The sequence below is a fragment of the Papio anubis genome, chromosome 7, assembly GCF_008728515.1.
Source record: "Papio anubis isolate 15944 chromosome 7, Panubis1.0, whole genome shotgun sequence".
Taxonomy (NCBI): Eukaryota; Metazoa; Chordata; class Mammalia; order Primates; family Cercopithecidae; genus Papio; species Papio anubis.
Window position 1 is genome coordinate 70,687,410 of NC_044982.1, and position 23,857 is coordinate 70,711,266.

Here is a 23,857-nt window from a genome sequence, read left to right on the forward strand (position 1 = left end):
AAAGAATGAAACTGGACCCTTATTGCACAACACACACAAAAATAAATTCAAAGCAGATTAAAGACTTAAACATAAGAGCTGAATGTAAAAGCTGAAACGTAAAACTGAAACTATAAAGCTCCTAGAATAAAACATAGACGATAAGCTTCATGACACTGGTCTTGGCACTGCTTTCTTTGATATGACACAAAAAGCACAGTCAACAAAAGCAAAAATAGACAAGCGAGACTACCAAAACTAAAAAGCTTCTGCACAGCAAAGAAAACAACAGAGTGAAAAGGCAACCTACTGAAGGCCGGGCACGGTGGCTCATGCCTGTAATCCCAGCAGTTTGGGAGGCTGAGGCAGGAGGATCACCTGAGGTCAGAAGTTTGAGACCAGTCTGACCAACATGGAGAAACACCACGTCTACTAAAAATACAAAATTAACCAGGCGTGGTGGTGCATGCCTGTAATCCCAGCTACTCAGGAGGCTGAGGCAGGGAAATCACTTGAACCCAGGAGGTAGAGGTTGGGGTGAGCCAAGATCACACCATTGCACTCCAGCCTGGGCAACAAGAGCGAAACTCCGTCTCAAAAAAAAAAAAAAAGGAAAGGCAACCTACGAAATGGGAGAATATATTTGCAAACCATATATCTGATAAGGCAGTAATATCCAAAATATATAAGAAATTCTTCGGCCAAGCACAGTGGCTCATGCCTGTAATCTCAGCATTTTGGGAGGCCGAGGCGGGTGGATAACTTGAGATCAGGAGTTTGAGACCAGCCTGACCAACATGTTGAAACTCCATCTCTACTAGAATTACAAAAAAAATTAGCCAGGCCTGGTGGCACATGCCTGTAGCCCCAGCTACTGGGGAGGCACAAGAATTGTTTGATTCCGGGAGACAGAAGTTGCAGTGAGCCGAGATCACACCACTCCAGTCTGGGTGACAGAACGAGACTGTGTCAACATAAAAAAAAAAAAAAAAAGAAAAAGAAAGAAAATATTCAACTCAGTAGCAAAAGCCCAAATGATCAGATTTTAAAATAGGCAAAAGACTTGAATAGATATTCCTCCAAAAACATACAATGGACAACAGGTATGTGAAAAGATGCTCAATATCATTAATCATCAGGGAAATGCAAATTAAAACAATGATTTATCACCCCACACCTGTTAGAATGGCCATTATCAAAAAGACAGGTGACAGGCTGGGTGCAGTGGTTCATAACTATAATTTCCACATTTTGAGAGACCAAGCTGGGAGGATCACTTGAGGCCAGGAGTTTGAGACCAGCCTGGGCAACATAGCACAACCCCATCTGCACAAAAATAAAATAAAATAAAATTAGCCAGGTGTGGTGGCACATGCCTACAGTCCTACCTACTTGGGAGGCTGAGGTGAGAGAGCTGCTTGAGCCTGGGAGTTTGAGGCTGCAGTAAGCTATGATCGTGTCACTGCACTCCAGCCTGGGCAACAGAACAACACTGCTCAAAAACAAACAAAAAGACAAAAGATAACAAGTGTTGGTAGCAGGAGTGTGGAGAAAAAGGAGCCCTTGTTCACTGTTGGGAACTTAAACTAGTACAGCCTATGGAAAACAGCACAGAGGTTTCAAAAATTTAAAAATACAACTACAGGCCAGGGTACAGTGTCTCATGCCTGTAATCACAGCACTTTGGGAGGCCAAGGTAGGAGGATCACTTGAGCCCAGGAGTTGAGACCAGCCTGGGCAACACAGTGAGACTCTGTCTCTATAAAAAATTTAAAAAGAAAAAGAAAAAAAAAATACAATTTCCAGCAATTCCACTTCTAGGTATACATCCAAAGGAAATGAAATCAGTATGTCAAAGGTATCTGCACTCCCATGTTCACTACAGCATTATTCACCTCCAAGATATGGCTTAAGTTCATCCACTGATGAAACATAAGTGTCCATCAATGGATGAATTGATAAACAAAATTGATATATATACACACAACAGAATGCTATTCAGCCTTAAAACAGAAGGAAATCCTGTCACTTGTGACAACATGAACGAACCTAGAGGACATTACTAAAGTTAAATAAGTCAGGCATAGAAAGATACATATGATCTCATTTACATGTAGGATCTAAAAAAAATCAAACTCATAGAAGAGTAGAATGGTGGTTACCAAGAAATGTGGGAGTGGGAAGTGGGGCAGGGTATGGGAAATGTTCACCAAAGGGTACAAAATTTCAGTTAGACATGGGGAATAAGTTCTGGAGATCTATTGTACAGGATAATATTATAACAGGTAATAATAACGTATCATAGCCAGATGCAGTGGCGCACAACTGTAGTCCCAGCTACTTGGAAGGCTGAGGCAGCGGGCTCACTTAAGGCCAAGAGTTCAAGGCCAGCCTGAGCAACATAGAAAGACCCTATCTCTAAAAATAAAAAACCTAATAATAATAATAATGTATTGTATACTGGAAGCTTGCTAAGACAATAGGTTCTAAATGTTCCCATCATAAAACAAATGGAATGTGAAGTGATGGCTATGTTAATTACCTTGACTGAATCATTCCACAACATATACATATATCAAAACATCATGCTGTACACCATAAGTATATACAATTTAAACATTTGTCAATTTAAAATTAATTACTTTTTTAAAAAGAAAACAGTCTGGAGCATCCTAAAAAAAAATCACATAATCCAGCAATCCCACTTCTGGGTATTAAACCTAAAGAATTGAAATCAGGATCTCAAAGAAATATTTGTACTTCCACATTCATTGCAGCACTGTTTATAACAGCAAAGACGTGGAAACCACCTAAATACCCACAGACAGATGAATGGGGTAAAGAAAATGTAGTCAATACATAAAATATTATTCAGTCTTAGAACAGAAGGAAATCCTATCATTATCAGCAGCATATGGACATCATGCTAAGTGAAATAAGCCAGTCACCGAGGAAAATAGTGGATGATACCACTTGTATGAGGTATATAAACTAGTCAGACACACAGAAGCAGAGAACAGAATGGTGGTTTCCAGGCGTGGCGGAGGGGGAAATGGGGAGTTGCTATTCAACAGGTATAAAGTCTCAGTATGCCAGATGATTAAGTTCTAGAGATCTGCTGTACAACATTATGCCTACAGCTAACCGTATTGCACCTCATCATTGGTACCTTTAGCCTCCAAATCTCAAACGGTGAATGACTACTGTTTTGAAGAGAATTGTATGTTGAACTTTTTAGGAAATAAAGAAGGAAACTTAGCCTGGGCAACAAACTGAGACCCTATCTCTACAAAATATGTTTAAAAATTAGCTGGGCACAGTGGCACACACCTATAGTACCAGGTACTTGAGAGACTGAGGTGCAGGATCATTTGAGCTCCAGAGTTTGTGGCTTCAATGAGCTATGGTCGTGCCACTGCACTCAAGCCTGGGTGACACAGACCCTGTTTCTTAAAAAAAAAAAAAGAAGAAAAAGAAAACTAACTGAAAAAAAAAAATACAAAGAGATGGCCAGGTGCAGTGCGTTAGGCCTGTAATTTGAGCACTTTGGGAGGCAAAGGTGGCAGATCGCTTGAGCCCAGGAGTTCGAGACCAACCAGGGCAACATGGTAAAACTCCATCTTTACCAAAAAAAATATATATATAAAGTAGCCAGGCTGGTAACACATGGCTGTAGTCCCAGCTACTGGAGATGCTGAGGTGGGAGGATCGCTTGAACTCAGGAGGCAGATGTTGCAGTGAGCTGTGATCACACCACTGCACTCCAGCCCAGGCAACAAAGGGAGACGCTGCATTTTGTTTTGTTTTGTTTAAAAACAAAAACAAAAAAAACAGCAATATAAACAAATCCACCATCACAGAGAGAAATTCTGACATGTTTCTCTCAGTAAGGAAAAGATAAAGTAGACCAAAAAATGAGTTTAAAAAAGGAGTCCATATTTATATAAATTAATTAATTGAATGTTTTATGAGGAACAAGGTATTTGCATAGTTTCAAAGTCCTTCTCAAAATATTTATCACAATGGGAAAAAAGTAAGTTTACCTGGGGAAACCTGGAAGACATCACTTAAATCAAGTGATCAAAGTGGATATCACCAGTAATGGTACATATCAAAACTGTGTACTGCTTGACAGAATTCAATGAGAAGAACACAGCATCACTGCTGGGATTTTTCTGCCAGATGCAAAACCTGATTCGAATCATGAAGAAATAGCAGACCAACTCAAAACTGAGGAACATTCTACAAAATAACTGGCCTGAAATTTTCAAAAATATAAAGATCATGAAAGTTTAGATAAGACTAAGGAATTGTTTCACATTGAAGGAGACTAAAAAGACATGAAAACTAAATGCAATGACAATGACAATATGTGGTCTGATTTTTTTCTTTTTTTTTTTTTTAAGACAGGATCTCACTCTGTCACCTAGGCTGGGGTGCGGTGGCATGATCATGGCTCACTGCAGCCTCAACATCGTGGGCTCAAGCAACCCTCTGCCTCAGTCTCCCGAGTAGCTGGGACTACAGGTGTGTGCCACCATGCCCAGTTTTTTTGTTTTGTTTTGTAGGGACAGGGTCTTTGCTTTGCTACCCAGGCTAGTCTCAAACTCCTGAGCTCAAACAGTCCTCCCACCTCAGGCTCCCAAAGCGCTAGGACTACAGGCATGAGCCACTGCACCCAACCCATTTCCTGATTTTGATGACTATACTTTGGTTATACAAAAGAATGTTCCTCATTTGTTTCTAACATACATTAAAGGGCTCAGGGGTAATAGTGCATCATGCTGTAAACTCACTCTCAAATAGTTCACCAAAATGAGTTCTATGTACTTTCTTACAACTTATTGAGTATGACACTATTAAAAATCCATATCATAGCCAGGTGCAGTGGCACAGTCCCAGTTACTCGGGAGGTTAAGATGGGAGGACTGCTTGAGGCCAGGAATTCAAGGCTACAGTGCACTATAATCACGCTAGGGAATAGCCACTGCACTCCAGTCTGGGCAACCCAGTAAGACCCCCATCTCTAAAAAATGTGTGTGTGTGTATATATATCACAAAGACCAGATGTACGAAACACTCATGGAACTACTGCACTCTTAACTATATACTTCTGTGGGAGAGAAAAATACAGAATATTCTTAACTGAGTTTATGAATCTTGTAATCAAATAAAAGACAGTACAAGAATTGACAATTAAATCAATTAAATCTCACTTGCAAACACAGAAGAAAAAGAATCATTCCTGGAATCCAAGAATGGTTTAACATTAGGAAATCCATTAACAACCTAAGTCACCACAGCACTAGATCATGAGAATAAAACCATGACTAATTCAATAGATGCAGACAAAGCATTTAATAAAGTTTAACTATTCGTAAAATTTCTGAGAAAAAAAGAAGGGGAAATTTCCCTAACATGACAAATAGTATTTACCAAAACTCAAAAGAAAATATCATACTTATTGGAAAACTGTTAGAAGCATTCCCTTAAGATCAAGAACATAACAACGATGTTTGCTTTCACTGCTTCTATTCCATGTTGTATTGGAGGTCCTATCAGTACCATTAAAACAAACAGAACAAGTAGAGGAAGATGAGAATAAAAGAAACAAACTGCTATTATTCACAAATGACATTATTACATGGAAAATATGAAAATCTGCATGCAAATTATTAGAATTAAGAACAGAGGTCCACCCTGGGCAATATGTGAGATCCCATCTCTACAAAAAAATTTTTTTAATTAGCTGGGTGTGGTGGCATATGCCTATAGTCCTAACTACTTAGGAGCCTGAGGTGGGAGGATCATTTAAGCAGGGGAGTTCAAGGCTGCAGTGAGCTATAATCGGGCCACCGCACAGCCTGGGCGATACAGTGAGACCATGTCTCTAAAAAAAAAAAATTAATTAAAAAAGAGAGGTATGTAAGGTTGCTGGATGTGATATCAACATACAAAATTATTTTTGATATAGCAGCAAAAAATAAAAAGTAATTTTTTTAGTGATGTAGTCTTGCTATGTTGCCCAGGCTGGTCTTGAACTCTTGGACTCAGCAATCTTCCCACCTCAGCAACTCAAGTAGCTGGAACTACAGGCACGCACCACCACACAAAAGTAATTTTTTGGCGGTGGCTGGCAAGATGGCCAAATAGGAACAGCTTGGGTCTGCAGCTCCCAGCAAGATCAACGCAGAAGGCAGATGATTTCTGCATTTCCAATGAGGGTACCTTGTTCATCTCATTGAGATTGGTTAAACAGTGGGTACAGCCCACAGAGGGCGAGCCAAAGCAGGGTGGGGCATCACCTCACCTGGGAAGCACAAGGTGTTGGGGAACTCCCTCCCCTAGCCAAAGGAAGCCAGGAGGGATTATGCAGTGAGGAATGGTGCATTCTGACGCAGATACTAGGCTGTTTCCATGGTCTTCACAACCCACAGACCAGGAGATTCCCTCAGTTTCCTATGCCACCAGGGCCCTGGGTTTCAAGCACAAAACTGGGCAGCCTTTTGGGCAGACACCGAGTTAGCTGCAGGAGCTTTTTTTCATACCCCAGTGGCACCTGGAACGCCAGTGAGAAACAACCATTTACTCCCCTGGAAGAGGGGCTGAAGCCATGGAGCCAAGTGGTCTTGCTCAGCAGATGCCACTCCCAAGGAGCCCAGCAAGCTAAGATGCAATGGCTTGAAATTCTCCCTGCTAGCACAGCAGTCGGAAGTTGACCTGGGACACTTGAGCTTGGTGAGGGGAGGGGCGTCCGCCATTACTGAGACTTGAGTAAGCAGTTTTCCCCTCACAGTGTAAACAAAGCCACCAGGAAGTTGCAACTGGGCAGAGCCCACAGCAGTGCCACAAAGCCACTGGAGTCAGACTGCCTCTCTAGATTCCTCCTCTCTGGGCAGGGCATCCCTGAAAGAAAGGCAGCAGCCCCAATCAGAGGCTTATAGATAAAACTCCCATCTCCCTAGGACAGAGCACCTGGGGGAAGGTGTGGCTGTGGGCGCAGCTTCAGCAAACATAAACATTCCTGCCTGCCAGCTCTGAAGGGAGCAGTGGATCTTCTCCCAGCACAGCACTCAAGCTCTGCTAAGAGAAAGACTGCCTCCTCAAGTGGGTCCCTGACCCCATGCCTCCAGACTGGGAGACACCTCCTAGCAGGGGTGGACAGACACCTCATACAGGAGAGCTCTGGCTGGCATCTGGTGGGTGCCCCTCTGGCACAAAGCTTCCAGAGGAAGGAACAGGCAGCAATCTTTGCTGTTTTGCAGCCTCCACTGGTGATACCCGGGTAAACAGGGTCTGGAGTGGACCTCCAGCAAACTCCAGCAGACCTGCAGCAGAGGGGTCTGACTGTTACAAGGAAAACTAACGAACAGAAAGGAATAGCATCAACGTCAACAAAAAGGATGTCCACAGAGAAACCTCATCCAAAGGTCACCAACATCAAAGACCAAAGGTAGATAAACCCACGAAGATGAGGAAAAACCAGTGCAAAAAGGCTGAAAATTCCAAAAACCAGAACGCCTCTTCTCCTCCAAAAGATCACAACTTACCAGTAAGGGAACTTACCAGCAAGGGAACAAAACTGGATGGAGAATGAGCTTGATGAATTGGCAGAAGTAGGCTTCAGTAGGTGGGTAATAACAAACTCCTCCAAGCTAAAAGAGCATGTTCTAACCCAATGCAAGGAAGCTAAGAACCTTGATAAAAGGTTACAGGAAATGCTAACTGGAATAACTAGTTAAGAGAACAACATAAATGACCTGATGGAGCGGAAAAACACAGCATGAGAACTTCATAAAGCATCCACAAGTATCAATGGCCGAATCGATCAAGAGGAGAAAGGATATCGGAGATTGAAGATCAACTTAATGAAATAAAGCATGAAGACAAGATTAGAGAAAAAAGAAATAAGAGCAATGAACAAACTCTCCAAGAAATATGGGACTACATGAAATGACCAAACCTACGTCTGATTGGCATACCTGAAAGTGACAGGGAGAATGGAACCAAGTTGGAAAAAACTCTTCAGGATTTTATCCAAGAGCACTTCCAGGCCGACATTCAAATTCAGGAAATACAGAGACCACCACAAAGATATTCCTCGAGAATAGCAACCCCAAGACACATAATTGTCACATTCACCAATGTTGAAATGAAGGAAAAAATGTAAAGGGCAGCCAGAGAGAAAGGTCGGGTTACCCACAAAGGGAAGCCCATCAGACTAAGAGCGGATCTCTCTGCAGAAACCATACAAGCCAGAAGAGAGTGGAGGCCAATATTCAACATTCTTAAAGAATTTTCAACCCAGATTTTCATATCCAGCCAAACTAAGCTTCATAAGCAAAGGAGAAATAAAATCCTTTACAGACAAGCAAATGCTGAGAGATTTTGTCACCACCAGGTCTGCCTTACAAGAGCTCCTGAAGGAAGCACTAAATATGAAAAGGAAAAACTGGTACCAGCCACTACAAAAACAAACCAAATTGTAAAGACCATCAACGCTATGAAGAAACTGCATCAACTAACAAGCAAAATAACCAGATAGCATCATAATGACAGGATCAAATTCACACATAACAATATTTACCTTAAATATAAATGGTCTAAATGCCCCAATTATAAGACACAGACTGGCAAATTGGATACAGTCAAGACCCATCTCATGTACAAAGAAAGACATAAGCTCAAAATAAAGGGATGGAGGAATATTTACCAAACAAATGGAAAGAAAAAAAAAAAAGGAAGGGATTGCAATCCTAGTCTCTGATAAAACAGACTTTAAACCAACAAAGATCAAAAAAGACAAAGAAGGGCATTACATAATGGTAAAGGGATCAATGCAACTAGATAGTTAGGAACTAACTATCCTAAATACATATGCACCCAATACAGGAGCACTCAGATTCATAAAGAAAGCTCTTAGAGACCTACAAAGAGACTCCCACACAATAATAGTGAGAGACTTTAACACCCCACTGTCAATATTAGACAGATTAATGAGACAGAAAATTAACAAGGATATTCAGGACTTGAACTCAGCTCTGGACCAAGTGGGCCTAATAGACATCTACAGAACTCTCCACCCCAAATCAACAGGATATATGTTCTTCTCAGCACCACATCATACTAATTCTAAAATCGACCACATAGGCCAGGCATGGTGGCTTACGCCTGTAATCCCAGCACTTTGGGAGATCCAGGCGGGCAGATCACAAGGTCAGGAGATTGAGACCATCCTGGCTAACAAGTGAAACTCCATCTCTACTAAAAATACAAAACATTAGCCAGCGTGGTGGCGGGCGCAGGTAGTCCCAGCTACTCAGGAGACTGAGGCAGGAGAATGGCATGAACCAGGAGGCAGAGCTTGCAGTGAGCTGAGATCGCGCCACTGCACTCCAGCCTGGGGTACAGAGATAGACTCTGTCTCAAAAAAAAAAAAAAAAAAAAAGGCCAGGCGCGGTGGTTCACGCCTGTAATCCCAGGGCTTTCGGAGACCAAGGCGGGTGGATCACGAGGTCAGGAGATCGAAACCATCCTGGCTAACATGGTGAAACCCCATCTCTACTAAAAATACAAAAAATTAGCCGGGCGTGGTGGCCGGCGCCTGTAGTCCCAGCTACTCAGCTACTCAGGAGGTGGAGGCAGGAGAATGGTGTGAACCCGGAAGGCGGAGCTTGCAGTGAGCCGAGATCACGCCACTGCACTCCAGCCTGGGTGATGAGCGAGACTCCACCTCAAAAAAATAAATAAATAAAAATAAAATAAAATAAAAAGTTAAAATAAAAATAAAAAATAAAATCGACCACAGAATTGGAAGTAAAACACTCCTCAGAAAATGCCAAAGAACGGAAATCATAACAAACAGTCTCTCAGACCACAGTGCAATCAAATTAGAACTCAGGATTAAGATATTCACCCAAAACTGCACAACTACATGGAAACTGAACAACCTGCTCCTGAATGACTACTGGGTAAGTAACAAAATTAAGGCAGAAATAAATAAGTTATTTGAAACCAATGAGAACGAAGACACAACATACCAGAATATCTGGGACACACCTAACGCAGTGTTTAGAGGGAAAATTATAGCACTAAATGCCCACAGGAGACAATGGTTAAGAGCTAAAATTGACACCCTAACATCACAATTGAAAGAACTAGAGAAGCAAGAGCAAACAAATTCAAAAGCTAGCAGAAGACAAGATACAACAAAGATCGGAGCAGAACTGAAGGAGATAGAGACTCAAAAAACCCTTCAAAAAAATCAATGAATCCAGGAGCTGGTTTTAGATAGACTGCTAGCCAGACTAATAAAGAAGAAAAGAGAGAAGGATCAAATAGAACCAATAAAAAATAATAAAGGGGACATCACCACTGATCCCACAGAAATACAAACTACCATCAGAGAATACTATAAACACCTCTATGCAAATAAACTAGAAAACATAGAAGAAATGGATACATTCCTGGACACATACACCTTCCCAACACTAAAGCAGGAAGAAGTCGAATCCCTGAATAGACCAATAACAAGTTCTGAAATTTAGGCACTAATTAATACCCTACCAACCAAAAAAAAGCCCAGGACCAGATGGATTCACAGTCAAATTCTACCAGAGGTACAAAGAGGAGCTGGTACCATTCCTTCTGAAACTATTCCAAACAACAGAAAAAGAGGGAATCCTCTAACTCATTTTATGAGGCCAGTATCATCCTGATACCAAAACTTGACAGAGACACAACAAAAAAAGAAAATTTTAGGGCAATATCCCTGATTCATATCAATATGAAAATCCTCAATAACGTACTGGCAAACCGAATCCAGCAGCCCATAAAAAGCTTATCCACCATAATCAAGTCGGCTTCATACCTGGGAAGCAAGGCTGGTTCAACATACACAAATCAATAAACGTAATCCATCACATAAACAGGACCAATGACAAAAACCACATGGTTATCTCAATAGATGCAGAAAAGACCTTCGATAAAATTCAACACCCCTTCATGCTAAAAACTCTCAATGAACTAGGTATTGACGAACGTATCTCAAAATAATAAGAGCTATTTATGACAAACCCACAGCCAATATCATACTGAATGAGCAAAAGCTGGAAGCATTCCCTTTGAAAACCAGCACAAGACAAGGATGCCCTCTCTCACCACTTGTGTTCAACATAGTATTGGAAGTTCTGGCCAGGGCAGTCAGGTGAGAGAAAGAAATAAAGCGTATTCAAATAGGAAGAGAGGAAGTCAAATTATCTCTGTTTGCAGATGACATGATTGTATATTTAGAAAACCCCATCATCTCAGCCCAAAATCTCCTTAAGCTGATAAGCAACTTCAGGAAAGTCTCAGGATATAAAATCAATGTGCAAAAATCACAAGCATTCCTATACACAAATAATAGACAGAGACCCAAATCATGAGTGAACTCGCATTCACAATTGCTACAAAGAGAATAAAATACCTAGGAATCTAACTAACAAGGGATGTGAAGGACCTTTTCAAGGAGAACTACAAACCACTGCTCAAAGAAATAAGAGACGACACAAACAAATGGAAAAACATGCCATGTTCATGGATAGGAATAATCAGTATCGTGAAAATGGCCATTCTGTCCAAAGTAATTTATAGATTCAATGCTATTCTGATCAAGCTACCATTGACTTTCTTCAAAGAATTAGAAAAAACTCCTTTAAAGTTCATATGGAACCAAAAAAGAGCCCATATAGCCAAGACAATCCTAAGCAAAAAGAACAAAGCTGGAAGCATCATGCTACCTGACTTCAAACTATATTACAAAGGTACAGTAACCAGAACAGCATGGTGCTGGTACCAAAACAGATATATAGGCCAATGGAACAGAACAGAGGCCTCAGAAATAACACTACACATCTACAACCATCTGATCTTTGACAAACCTGACAAAAACAAGCATTGGGGAAAGGATTCCCTATTTAATAAATGGTGTTGGAAAAACTGACTAGCCATATGCAGAAAACTGAAACTGGACCCCTTCCTTACACCTTATACAAAAATTAACTCAAGATGGATTAAAGATTTAAACACAAGACCTAAAACCATAAAAACCCTAGAAGAAAATCTAGGAAATACCATTCAGGACATAGGCATGGGCAAAGACTTCATGATGAAAACACCAAAAGCAACGGCAACAAAAGCCAAAATTGATAAATGGGATCTAATTAAACTAAAGAGCTTCTGCACAGCAAAAGAAACTATCATCAGAGTGAACAGGCGACCTACAGAATAGGAGAAAATTTTTGCAATCTACCCATCTGACACAGGGCTAATATCCAGAATCTACAAGCAACTAAACAAATTTATAAGACAAAAACAACCCCATCAAAAAGTGGGCAAAGGATATGAACACTTCTCAAAAGAAGAAATTTATGCAGCCAACAAACATGAAAAAAAGCTCATCATCACTGGTCATCAGAGAAATGCAAATGAAAACCACAATGAGATACCATCTCACACCAGTTAGAATGGCGATCATTAAAAAGTCAGGAAACAACAGATGCTGGAGAGGATGTGGAGAAATAGGAATGCTTTTACACTGTTGGTGGGAGTGTAAATTAGTTGAAACATTGTAGAAGACAGTGTGGCAATTCCTCAGGCATCTACAACCAGAAATACCACTTGACCCAGGAATCCCATTACTGGGTATACACCCAGAGGATTACAAATTATTCTACTATAAAGAAACATGCACATGTATGTTTATTGCAGCACTGTTCACAATAGCAAAGACTTGGAACCAACCCAAAGGCCCATCAGTGAAAGACCTGATAAAGAAAACGTGGCACATATATACCGTGGAATACTATGCAGCCATAAAAAAGCATGAGTTGATGTCCTTTGCAGGGACATGGATGAAATTGAAAACCATCATTATCAGCAAACCAACACAGGAACAGAAAACCAAACACCGCATGTTCTCACTCATAAGTGGGAACTGAACAATGAGAACCCATGGACACAGGGAGGGAGACATCACACACCCAGGCCTGTCGGAGGGTGGAGAGCTAGGGGAGGAATAGCATTAGCAGAAATACCTAATGTAGATGATGGGTTGATGGGTGCAGCAAACCACCATGGTACATGTATACCTATGTAACAAACCTGCACATTCTGCACATGTATCCCAGAACTTGAAGTATAATTTTTTTTAAAAGTAATTTTTTTAAGTTGTTACTTAAAAAAAATAATAAAATTGGGGCCAGGCATGGTGGCTCAAGCCTGTAATCCCAGCATTTTAGGTCAAGGCGGGCGGATCACCTGAAGTCAGGAGTTCGAGAGCAGCTTGGCCAACATGGTGAAACCTTGTCTCTACTAAAAATACAAAAAAAAAAAAAAAATTAGCCAGGTATAGTGGCACATGCCTGTAGTCCCAGCAACTTGGGAGGCTGAGGCAGGAGAATCACTTAAACGCATGAGGCAGAGGATGCAGTCAGCCAGGATCATCACACCACTGCACTCCAGCCTGGGCAACTGAATAAGACCTTGTCTCAAAAAAAAAAAAAGGAAGAAGAAGAGGAGAAGAAAAAGAGAAAAGTAAGAGTATCAAGTCACAGAGTTATCAAGACTTATGAGACTTATTAATAAGTTATCAAGACTTATTTCTAAAAGCAATAGAAAAAGATACTGTGATGCTGGTGCAGAAATAGCCAAACAGAACAAATGAAACAAATGGAACAAATGAAAAAAGTTAACAGGCCAGCTCATATATGGGCATTTGATACACAAAAAAGAGAAAATTGCTGATTTGTGGGGAAATAAAGGTGTATGTAATAAATAGTGTTGACATTACCTATCTATATACACAAAAAAAATAAAATTAGAACCATACTTTTTTTTTTTGACCCAGAGTTTTGCTCTTGTCGCCCAGACTGGAGTGCAATGGCACGATCTTAGCTCACTGCAACCCCCACCTCCCGGGCTCCGTGATTCTCCTGTCTCAGACTCCCGAGTAGCTGGGATTACAGGCACATGCCACCACGCACAGCTAATTTTTGTATTTTTAGTAGAAACAGGGTTTCATCATATTGGTCAGGCTGGTCTCAACCTCCTGACAGAGAGCCAAATCATGAGTGAACTCCCATTTACAATTGCTACGAAGAGATTAAAATACCTAGGAATATAACTTACAAGGGATGTCAAGGACCTCTTCAAGAACTACAGACCACTGCTCAAGGAAATAAGAGAGGACATAAATAAATGGAAAAACATTCCATGCTCATGGATAGGAAGAATCGATACCGTGAAAATGGCCATCAGGTGATCCGCCCGCTCGGCCTCCCAAAATGCTGGGATTACAGGCATAAGCCACCACATCCGGCCTAGAACCATACTTTATACCATACACAAAAACTAATTAAAGGTAGTTTTGCCATCTAAATGTTGAAAGCAAATTGTCAACTTTTAAAGGAAAACACATCTTTTTACCTCAAAATAGGAAGACACAAAAAGCACATCCTTGGCTCACACCTGTAATCTCAATACTTTGGGAGTCCAAAGCAGGAAGACTGTTTGAGCCCAGGAGTTTGAGACCAGCCTGGGCAACATAGTGGAATCCCTTCTCTACAAAAAATTTTTTAAATTAGCTGGGTGTGATGGCATGCATCTGTAGTCCCAGCTATTCAGGAGGCTGAGGCAGGAGGATGGCTTGAGGCCAGGGGAGTAGAGGCTGCAGCAAGCCATGATCATGCCACTGCACTCCAGCCTGGGTAACAGAGTGACACCCTGTCTCAAAACAAAAGAAACAAAACACATCCCATAAATAAAAAGATAATAAAATCAACTACATTAAAATGTAAAACTTCTTTGCAGCAAGTGATCAGAAAGAGTGAAAACATCGTACCACCTGGGCAAAAATATTTGCAAAGTATATAACCAGCAAAGCATTTATAGCCAGAATATATAAAGAACTTATATAGTCAATGAGGAAAAGACTAAAGGCCAACACAAAGGCAAGAAATACAAACAGGCACTTCTTAGGAAAAAATATCCAAGCAGCTAGTAAACGCCAAAAAGATAATCAATCTCAGTTGTAATTATGAAAATGAAACAATGAGCTCTATCATTTTATACCTAACTACTCTTAGTTTACGGCATATTAAAGTGACAGAAGAATCGTTATAGAACTTGTCCTCTTATTTCTACCTGTATATCTATAATCTTGTCTTGATTTGATAAAAAGTTATCTGCAAAATGGGCACTATGGGGTTTTTTTGTTTGTTGTTGTGGTAGCTGTTATTTCTGAGACAGGGTGTCACTCTGTTACCCAGGCTGCAGAGCAGTGGCACAATCACAGCTCACTGTAGCCTCAACCTCCCAAGGGCAAGCAATCCCCCCACCTCAGCCTCCTGAGTAGCTAGCACTACAGCCACCTGCCACCATGCCCAGCTAATTTTTCTATTTTTTGTAGAGGCGGGGGGTCTCACTATGTTGCCCAGACTGGTCTCGACCTCCTGAGCTCAAGCAATCCTCTTGCCTCAGCCTCCTAAACTCTTGGGATCATAGGTGTGAGCAACCATGCCTGGTGGGCACTATGTTTTTTATATGCTATAAATATTTTTAACCCATTTATGCCTAGTGTTCCATTACTGAAATGTTAAGCTTGTGGGAATTATTTATATCCTACTGCTCAAGGTCATCACCAAGATCTGATTTTTCACACACACACAAAATTGCAACCTTCAGCATAAATGGGTTAAATGCAAAATAAACAGAACATATAGAAAAATACACCTTTTTTTCCCCCATAAATAGAGAATTCTGCCCAAAGATGTGGAAATAGGTCTAAACAGACAGAAACTAATTCTATAGCTCAAAATCCTAATTGCACCATTGGGTGTATATTTTGTAAGTAAGTCTAATCCACATTATACTAATTATACTAATATTGTCAATAATGCCAGGTGACATAATCATTGCAAAGTCTTTTTAAAGTAACAGCTGCAAAACTTCTAAAATTATCTCAGTTTTTTTTCTATGGTCCTTTCTTTGTGTCCTATCTCCAATACAGCTTCCAATGTAACTCTATTCTTTTTTTTTTAAATCACACACAAATGATGAGCTAAAGTACTATTTAATTTTGTTTTACTTAGTTTACTTTTTTAACTACTACACTCAGAAAAGGCTTGAAGAGATGAAATTAGCTTAAAAGTTATGCAAAATGACAGTACCTCACAATGCTGGCGAGAAGCTTGAATTTCACATTCATATTTGTTCTTTACAGATTCTAAGCAGAGCTCTCTATAGATTCCTGCAACCAAACACAATTACTCTGATTATGTTAGCAATGAGGAGTTCCATTATCACTTCCCTACAGGAATTCTGTCCTCACTGTATTTAATAAGATGGATCAAGAAAAAATTGAAAAGTGAGTCTAACTTTATCTTTAAAGACTAAAAATAAAAAGGCTCACTTAAAACACATATCCAAAAAGATTAGAAATTAAGAGTTTCAGAGCTAGAAAGAAACTGTACTGCTAGTTTTTGTTCTTAACCTATTCTTGTAAAGATTACTCCTAAATGTTTGATACAGTATGATCAAAATGAAAATAAAACTCTTTTCCTATGAAAAACAATCTCTCGAGTTTCTCAATAAACTCGACAATAAACTCTGGTGTCATCAATCACATATACTCAGAGTAACAGTTAGATACTATACCCCACCAAAACCACTTTTTTTTTAAACTATTATTTTCAATCCAAAGCTTCCATGAGGAGTAAATGTATATAAACTGATATAACAAAATCAATTATGTCTGGAGTGCTCCTGACAGGACTTTATCTAGAGGAAAGATACCCAAGATAGTTTAACTTAGACCTAACAGGACAATAGTATAAAATAGATAACATGGCCATGCAAATATGTCACTACAAAAACGGCACGCAAAGAGCTCTGGATATGTATTCTAAGCTTTATGCCATAGTTGGCCCTAGAAATGTAATTATCTCTCTTTGTATAGTAAAGGCAAGAGACAGGTATCTGGAACTACGTCATCAGCAACACATTCACACACACTACTCTGCAAAATCAAAATATAAAAGAGGCCAGAGTAGAAAAGTAAATAATCAACTCAAGTATTATTTCCTGATCATCCATGTAACCTAAAAGAACAAAGAAAATTAGGGATATTTTTGCTTCTAAGGATACGTTAAGTCAATATGTAAAGATAGCAGTGAAGAGTATCATATCATCCACATAATACTAAGCACTCAAAAATAAAATTTGGTTAAAGGAGGGTTTAGTAAAAAGAACTTATTATCAACAATGCCTTAGGTATTATCTAACAGGTACATAAGGATCAATTAGTGCCACATAAGAGAAAAACAACCAGCATCTCCACTAATTAAAGTTTAGTTTTTGACTATGAAAAACCACATATATCCCTTGATTACGAGTGCTAGGACATGATACTGAGGCTGGATCCCACTTACAAACATAAGACTGAAATGTAACCATACAAGTATAGTGCATCTTTGTTTATTCGTAGCAACAAATGAGTAACCAAACTCATCAAAGTAAAAAAGAAAAAATAAATTATCTAGTTCAAGGCAAGTTTCCTGTTCTATAATATCTTGATCAAACATTTAAAAATTTTTTTATAAATTAAAAAAAAATCCTATCACTCTTACATATAAAAAAAACGCCAAGAGCACTTAAACTTTAATTTCTCTAATAGGGAATTAAAGCGTGACAGTAACAGTCTCTCTTAATCAAAGTATCATGGTTTCCAGTTGTTTCACTACATGTGGAACTATCTTCTCAACAACACTATAAGCAACTTGAGGGTTTTTTTTTTCTTTAATCCCCCACAGCATCAGAGCAAAGCAAGAGGTATTTAATAAATAAAATGACTGTGGGCTAACTGAAAGTAAAATATTCTGGTCGATGTAAATATGCTTGTAATCCCATCAACATAAAACACTTACTTGATAAACACCTTTTAAAGCTATTGAAGAGTTTACATTCTATATATGGAAAAGATTCTTCACTTTCCTACCTGCTACCTTTGTACGAATTTGCATATTTTCCTGTAAAGTTGCCAGCGGTTCCAAGTATTCTGGTGCTTTTCCAGCTATGACTTCTTGTAGTTTTGCATCCACCTGACTTAATCGTTCTTTATAAAGTCTTAACAAAGCAAAAAATTAATACGTTAATTTAAAAATCTCAACAAAGGCTAACAATGTGCCATTTCTATACATTATTTGTTCCTAATATCATTTATATTCTAACAATCTATCAAATGTATTTTTGCCTTGATCTCAAGCAGAGAACTGTTACATTGTTTGATTTTATGCACATAATCACAAAATAGATATCTATCATGTTTAAAGTATCACTCTTTAATGGTCAATTACCAATACAAAAAATAAAATTGAAATAACTACTTTTTGGCACTATTAATTTTGTTTTTGTTTTAACCACAGAACAATAAAACCAATTCTAAGACAAAAGGTCATTTAAACACTGAGTTTAAAAGAAACAAAGAAATCATTTTGAATAGACATTACCAGTTGTCAAAATAAATAATTACTTGGCTTCTCTCTACCTTTCCTGAAAAGGAGTCAGTATTACTGTATTCAGCCTACTTAATTTTATTTATTCTTTTTTTTTTTTTTTTTTTGAGACGGAGTCTCGCTCCATCCCCCAGGCTGGAGTGCAGTGGCGCGATCTCACTCACTGCAAGCTCCGCCTCCAGAGTTTACGCCATTCTCCTGCCTCAGCCTCCCGAGTAGCTGGGACTACAGGCACCCGCCACCACGCCCGGCTAATTTTTTTTTTTTTTGTATTTTTTAGTAGAGACGAGGTATCACCGTGTTAGCCAGGATGGTCTTGATCTCCCGACCTCGTGATCCACCCACCTCAGCCTCCCAAAGTGCTGGGATTACAGGCGTGAGCCACCGCGCCAGGCCCAGCCTACTTAATTTTTTAAAAGAACAAAGAGGAAGTAGACTAATGAAGGTAAAACCAATGTCTTTATGACCTGACGTATTAAGTTTCTTTCAACTACAAATGAAGAAGCCATAACAAAATTAGTTGCTCAATGAACAAGGAACTCAAAAATGGGGCAGGAGGTCCCTGTTACTTACAAATACTCTAATTTGCCAGCTGTCACACCAATAGCTTTAGAGTATGATACAACTCAGTGTTTATTTTGGCAATAATCCTGCAGGATAGAATTTTTTTTTTTTTTTTTAAGACAGGGTCTTACTCTGTTGCCCAGGCTGCAGTGCAATGGCACGAGCACAGCTCACTGCAGCCTTGACCTGGGTTCAATCGATCCACCTGCCTTAACGTCCCAAGTAGCTGGGACCACAGGCACATATCACCACATCCAGCTAATTTTTAAGTTTTTTGTGGAGACCAGGTCTTCCTATGTTGCCCAGGCTGGTCTCCAACTCCTGGGTTCAAACCCACAAAAAACCCCTGCCTCCAAACCTTCAGTTTAGTTAATGAGGTCTTTAGTAGACAAACAATAGCTGAGCCTCTTTCAAATTGGTCAGTCCCAAAAATACAAAATACAAAAGGAAAAACAGCTGAGACTGAATCTAGTTGCTCTTGTGCTAGTATACAAGTGACAAGGTTGAGATTCAGTGACAACAGCCTTCTAAAGTCACTACTTACTGATCTTTGAGATCGGTAAACTGTTTTTCAAGATTGGACATTTCATCCAAACATTCCATTCTTCTTCTTTCACAGTCTTCATCATCCATTTCTGTTAATAAAAACGCAAATATAAAAGATAAACTTAATTTTCAAATTTATCTGAACATCTCAAATATATCTAAACGTAATTCAAATAGGAAGAAAAACTGTAATACGAAGGCAAGACCTATATTAAGCCTTAAAAGAAAATAAACATTTATCAAAAATAATAACTTCTGCTGGGCATGGTGGCTCATGCCCCTAATTCCAGCAGTTTGGAAAGCCAAGGCAGGAGGACAGACTGAACCCAGGAGTTCGAGATCAGCCTGGGCAATATAGGAAGATCCCATCTCTACAAAAAAAAAAAAAAAAAGATATTAGCTGGGCACAGTACCATGAGCCTGTAGTCTCACCTACTGGGAGGCTGAGGCAAGAGGATCGCCTGAACCCAGGAGTTGGAGGCTGCAGTAAGCCATGATTGTGACACTGCACTCCACCCTGGGTGACAGACTGACCTAGTCTGAAGAAAAAAAAAAAAAAATCCACTGTAGATTTAATCTAAAATACAGATGAGTATATAAAACTATACTGGTCTATAGACCCTCTTATTTTCATTCATTTTTAAATCACTTTAAAGGACTGACTATAAGCTATGACTATAAAGTAATTAGCGGCCGGGCGCGGTGGCTCAAGCCTGTAATCCCAGCACTTTGGGAGGCCGAGACGGGCGGATCACGAGGTCAGGAGATCGAGACCATCCTGGCTAACACGGTGAAACCCCGTCTCTACTAAAAAATACAAAAAAGTAGCCAGGCGAGGTGGCGGGCGCCTGTAGTCCCAGCTACTCGGGAGGCTGAGGCAGGAGAATGGCGTGAACCCGGGAGGCGGAGCTTGCAGTGAGCTGAGATCCGGCCACTGCACTCCAGCCTGGGCGGCAGAGCGAGACTCCGTCTCAAAAAAAAAAAAATAAAATAAAAAAAAAAAAATAAAGTAATTAGCCCACTTTTGGTTTGTTTTCCACCAACTCACCAGAATGTAGCACCAAAATGATTGTGTCCTTTAAAGGCTAACATTGCTCAAAAACACTTTTGGGATTCTTCTTTCAAACTGCTCACATGGCTGATTTGCCAGTCACATAAAAAAAGAAAAGTGGCCAGGCATGGTGGCTCATCCCTGTAATCCCAGCACTTTGGGAGGCTGAGGCCGGAGGATTGCTTGAGCTCAAGAGTTCAAGACCAGCCTGGGCAAGGTGGTAAAACCCCATGTCTACTAAAAATACAAAAATTAGCCAGACATAGTGGTGGATGCCTGTAGTCCCAACTACTAGAGAGACTGAGGTGGGAGGATTGTTTGAACTTGAGAAGCAGAGGTTGCAGTGAGCCAAGACTGAGCAAGCCTGGGCAACAGAGATCCTGTCTCAAAAAAAAAGAAAAGTGAAAGAAAGGCCAGGCACGGTGGCCCATGCTTGTAATCCCAGCACTTTGGGAGGCCAAGGCAGGTGGATCACCTGAGGCCAGGAGTTCAAGACCAGCCTGACCAAAATGGAGAAACCCCATCTCTACTAAAAATACAAAATTAGCTGGGCGTGGTGGCACATGCCTGTAATCCCCGCTACTTGGGAGGCTGAGGCAGGAAAATCGCTTGAACCCAGGAGGTGGAGGTTGCGGTGAGCCGAGATCGTGCCACTGCACTCCAGCCTGGGCAACAAGAGCAAAACTCCATCTCAAAAAAAGAAAAAGAAAAAAGGAAACTAATCTTATTTTGTTTACCACAGGCTCTCCTGGTCTGCCATTCCTACGTTCCCATTGTTCTGTCTCCCCATGTTACTATCAGTCAGTGAGAAAGAGGCAAATGAGGAGGAAAATACAAACTTTTTAAGGAAAGCAACTGTTAATTACCAGGTCTGTCCTATAGTCCACATTTTCTATGTTCACATCACATATATTCATTCATCAAAATAACTGAAGCACAAAATGATCTGCATCTTGATCTTCATCAAATAAAAGTCAAACTATGAGAAAGAGTTAAATCACGTTCAATTATTTTTATATAACAAGAAAGGCTATGACTTTTTTTCTAATTTTCTAAAACAGATTAAAAATATTTCTGGCTCTTGATTGCTTACTTCTTGGCTACTTAAAACTTGGTCCCCCAAGATGACTCACTATCCAAGTTCTTTGGACAGTAGAGACTTTTCTGTAGCCTTAGAATTTGCTCAGTACCAACATCTGAGAAGAAAACACTGTGAAAGTTTAACATGAAAGACATATGGTAGAACAGAGATGCTTTAACAAGCAAACTGCAAAATGTATTTAAACAATTTCTTTGCACTTAAACTTTTGGCTTGCAGTTCAAATTATTACATTCTTCAAAAATTAAGTTGTCCATTATTTTCTGGGATGGAATTTTTAAAAGTTAAAAATCACAACAGTCAACATAAAAATTATAGGGGGAGAATTTTAACAAATGGAATTTTGAGATCCTAGCTCCTATCATAAATGCAAGAACATTTGAAGATAAAATACTTTATAGATCTAAGAAATATATTCACAAACAGTCCAGGTGCAGTGGCTTACGCCTGTAATCCCAGCACTTTGGGAGGCATAGGCGTGTGGATCACTTGAAGTCAGGAGTTCAAGACCTGCCTGGCCAATGTGGCAAAACCCCATCTCTACTAAAAATACAAAAATTAGCCGGGTGTGATGGCGGATGCCTGTAATCCCAGCTATTCAGGAGGCTGAGGCTGGAGAATCACTTTAACCCAGGAGGCAGAGGTTGCAGCGAGCCGAGATCATGCCACTGCACTCCAGCCTGGGTGACAGAGTGAGACTCGGTCTCAAAAAAAAATTAAAAAAAAAAAAAAAAAGAAATATATTCCCATATAGTCTAGATGTTCTCCTTTCTCTATATTCCCCACTTTTGAAATCTCACCTACTTTCAAGGCAAGGCAGATGACTTACAAATTATTCTCCCCTTCCATATCAGGCAGGTTCCAATGTCACACTTGCATTTGTCAGTTGGGCATTCTTAAACATACTGCCATCACTCCAAAAGCAACATGTCGGCCAGGCAGGGTGGTTCACACCTGTAATCCTAACACTTTGGGAGGCCAAGGCGGGCGGATCACCTGAGGTCAGGAGTTCGAGACCATCCTGGCCACGATGGTGAAACACAAAAATTATCTGAGCATGGTGGCGCATACCTGTAGTCCCAGCTACTCTGGAGGCTGAGGCAGGAGAATCGCTTGAACCCCGGAGGTGGAGGTTGCAGTGAGCTGAGATCACGCCACTGCACTTCAGCCTGGGCGACAGAGTGAGACTCTGTCTCAAAAAAAAAAAAAAAAAGCAACATAACATGTCTGGCCGGGCACGGTGGCTCACATCTGCAATCCCAGCACTTTGGGATGCCGAGGCAGGTGGATCGCCTGAGCAGGAGTTCAAGATCAGCCTGACCAATACAGTGAAACCCCGTCTCTACTAAAAACACAAAAAATTAGCCGGGCGTTGGCGGTGGGCACCTGTAATCCCAGCTACTCAGGAGGCTGAGGCAGGAGAATTGCTTGAACCCCAGAGGCAAAGGTTGCAGTGAGCCGAGATGGCGCCATTGCACTCCAGCCTGGGTGCCAAGAGCAAAACTCCTTCTCCAAAAAAAAAAAAAGGCCGGTTGCGGTAGCTCACGCCTGTAATCCCAGCACATTAGGAGATCGAGGCGGGTGGATCACGAGGTCAAGAGTTTGAGACCAGCCTGGCCAATATGGAGAAACTCTGTCTCTACTAAAAATACAAAAAGTTAGCTTGGTGTGGTAGTGTGTGCCTGTAATCACAGCTATTCGGGAGGCTGAGGCAGGAGAATTGCTTGAACCTGGGAGGTGGAGGTTGCAGTGAGCCAAGATCATGCCATTGCACTCCAGGCTGGGCAACAGAGCAAGACTCCGTTTCAAAGAGAAAAAAAAAAAAAAAAGCAACATGTCTGAAATACTCTTATCTTTCACCTTCATCTCAAATCTTTCACTTTTCTATTTCTGTTGATGCTACCGCCACTTTCCTTGTATCTTGGTTTTTCTCTTACCTTCAATCCTAAACTTGCATTCATCAATCCTGTTTTGTGCTTTCTTTGAAATCCCTCACATCTATATTTTCTGTTCCTTTCCGACCTCAAGTTCTTCTCCCAAGGTTTTCACGCTTTTGAATAAGCCCTA

At 40.3% G+C, this 23,857-nt stretch overlaps 1 protein-coding gene across 4 annotated transcripts in view; it reads right to left on the bottom strand.

Annotated features, from left to right (window-relative positions):
• Positions 1 to 23,857, bottom strand: part of BRMS1L (BRMS1 like transcriptional repressor) — a 49,799-nt gene that overhangs the window by 24,333 nt on the left and 1,609 nt on the right. For 2 of the 4 annotated variants that reach the window (XM_021941145.2, XM_021941147.2), the window contains exons 2-5: positions 21,558 to 21,670; positions 19,639 to 19,729; positions 18,014 to 18,141; positions 16,188 to 16,267 (exon numbers count right to left, since the gene is read on the bottom strand). In XM_021941145.2, the coding sequence (XP_021796837.2) occupies positions 16,188 to 16,267; positions 18,014 to 18,141; positions 19,639 to 19,727 (297 nt within the window). In that variant the 5' untranslated portion in view covers positions 19,728 to 19,729; positions 21,558 to 21,670. The remainder of the gene's footprint in view (positions 1 to 16,187; positions 16,268 to 18,013; positions 18,142 to 19,638; positions 19,730 to 21,557; positions 21,671 to 23,857) is intronic. The other 2 variants (XM_021941144.2, XM_021941143.2) reach the window with 1 other exon arrangement.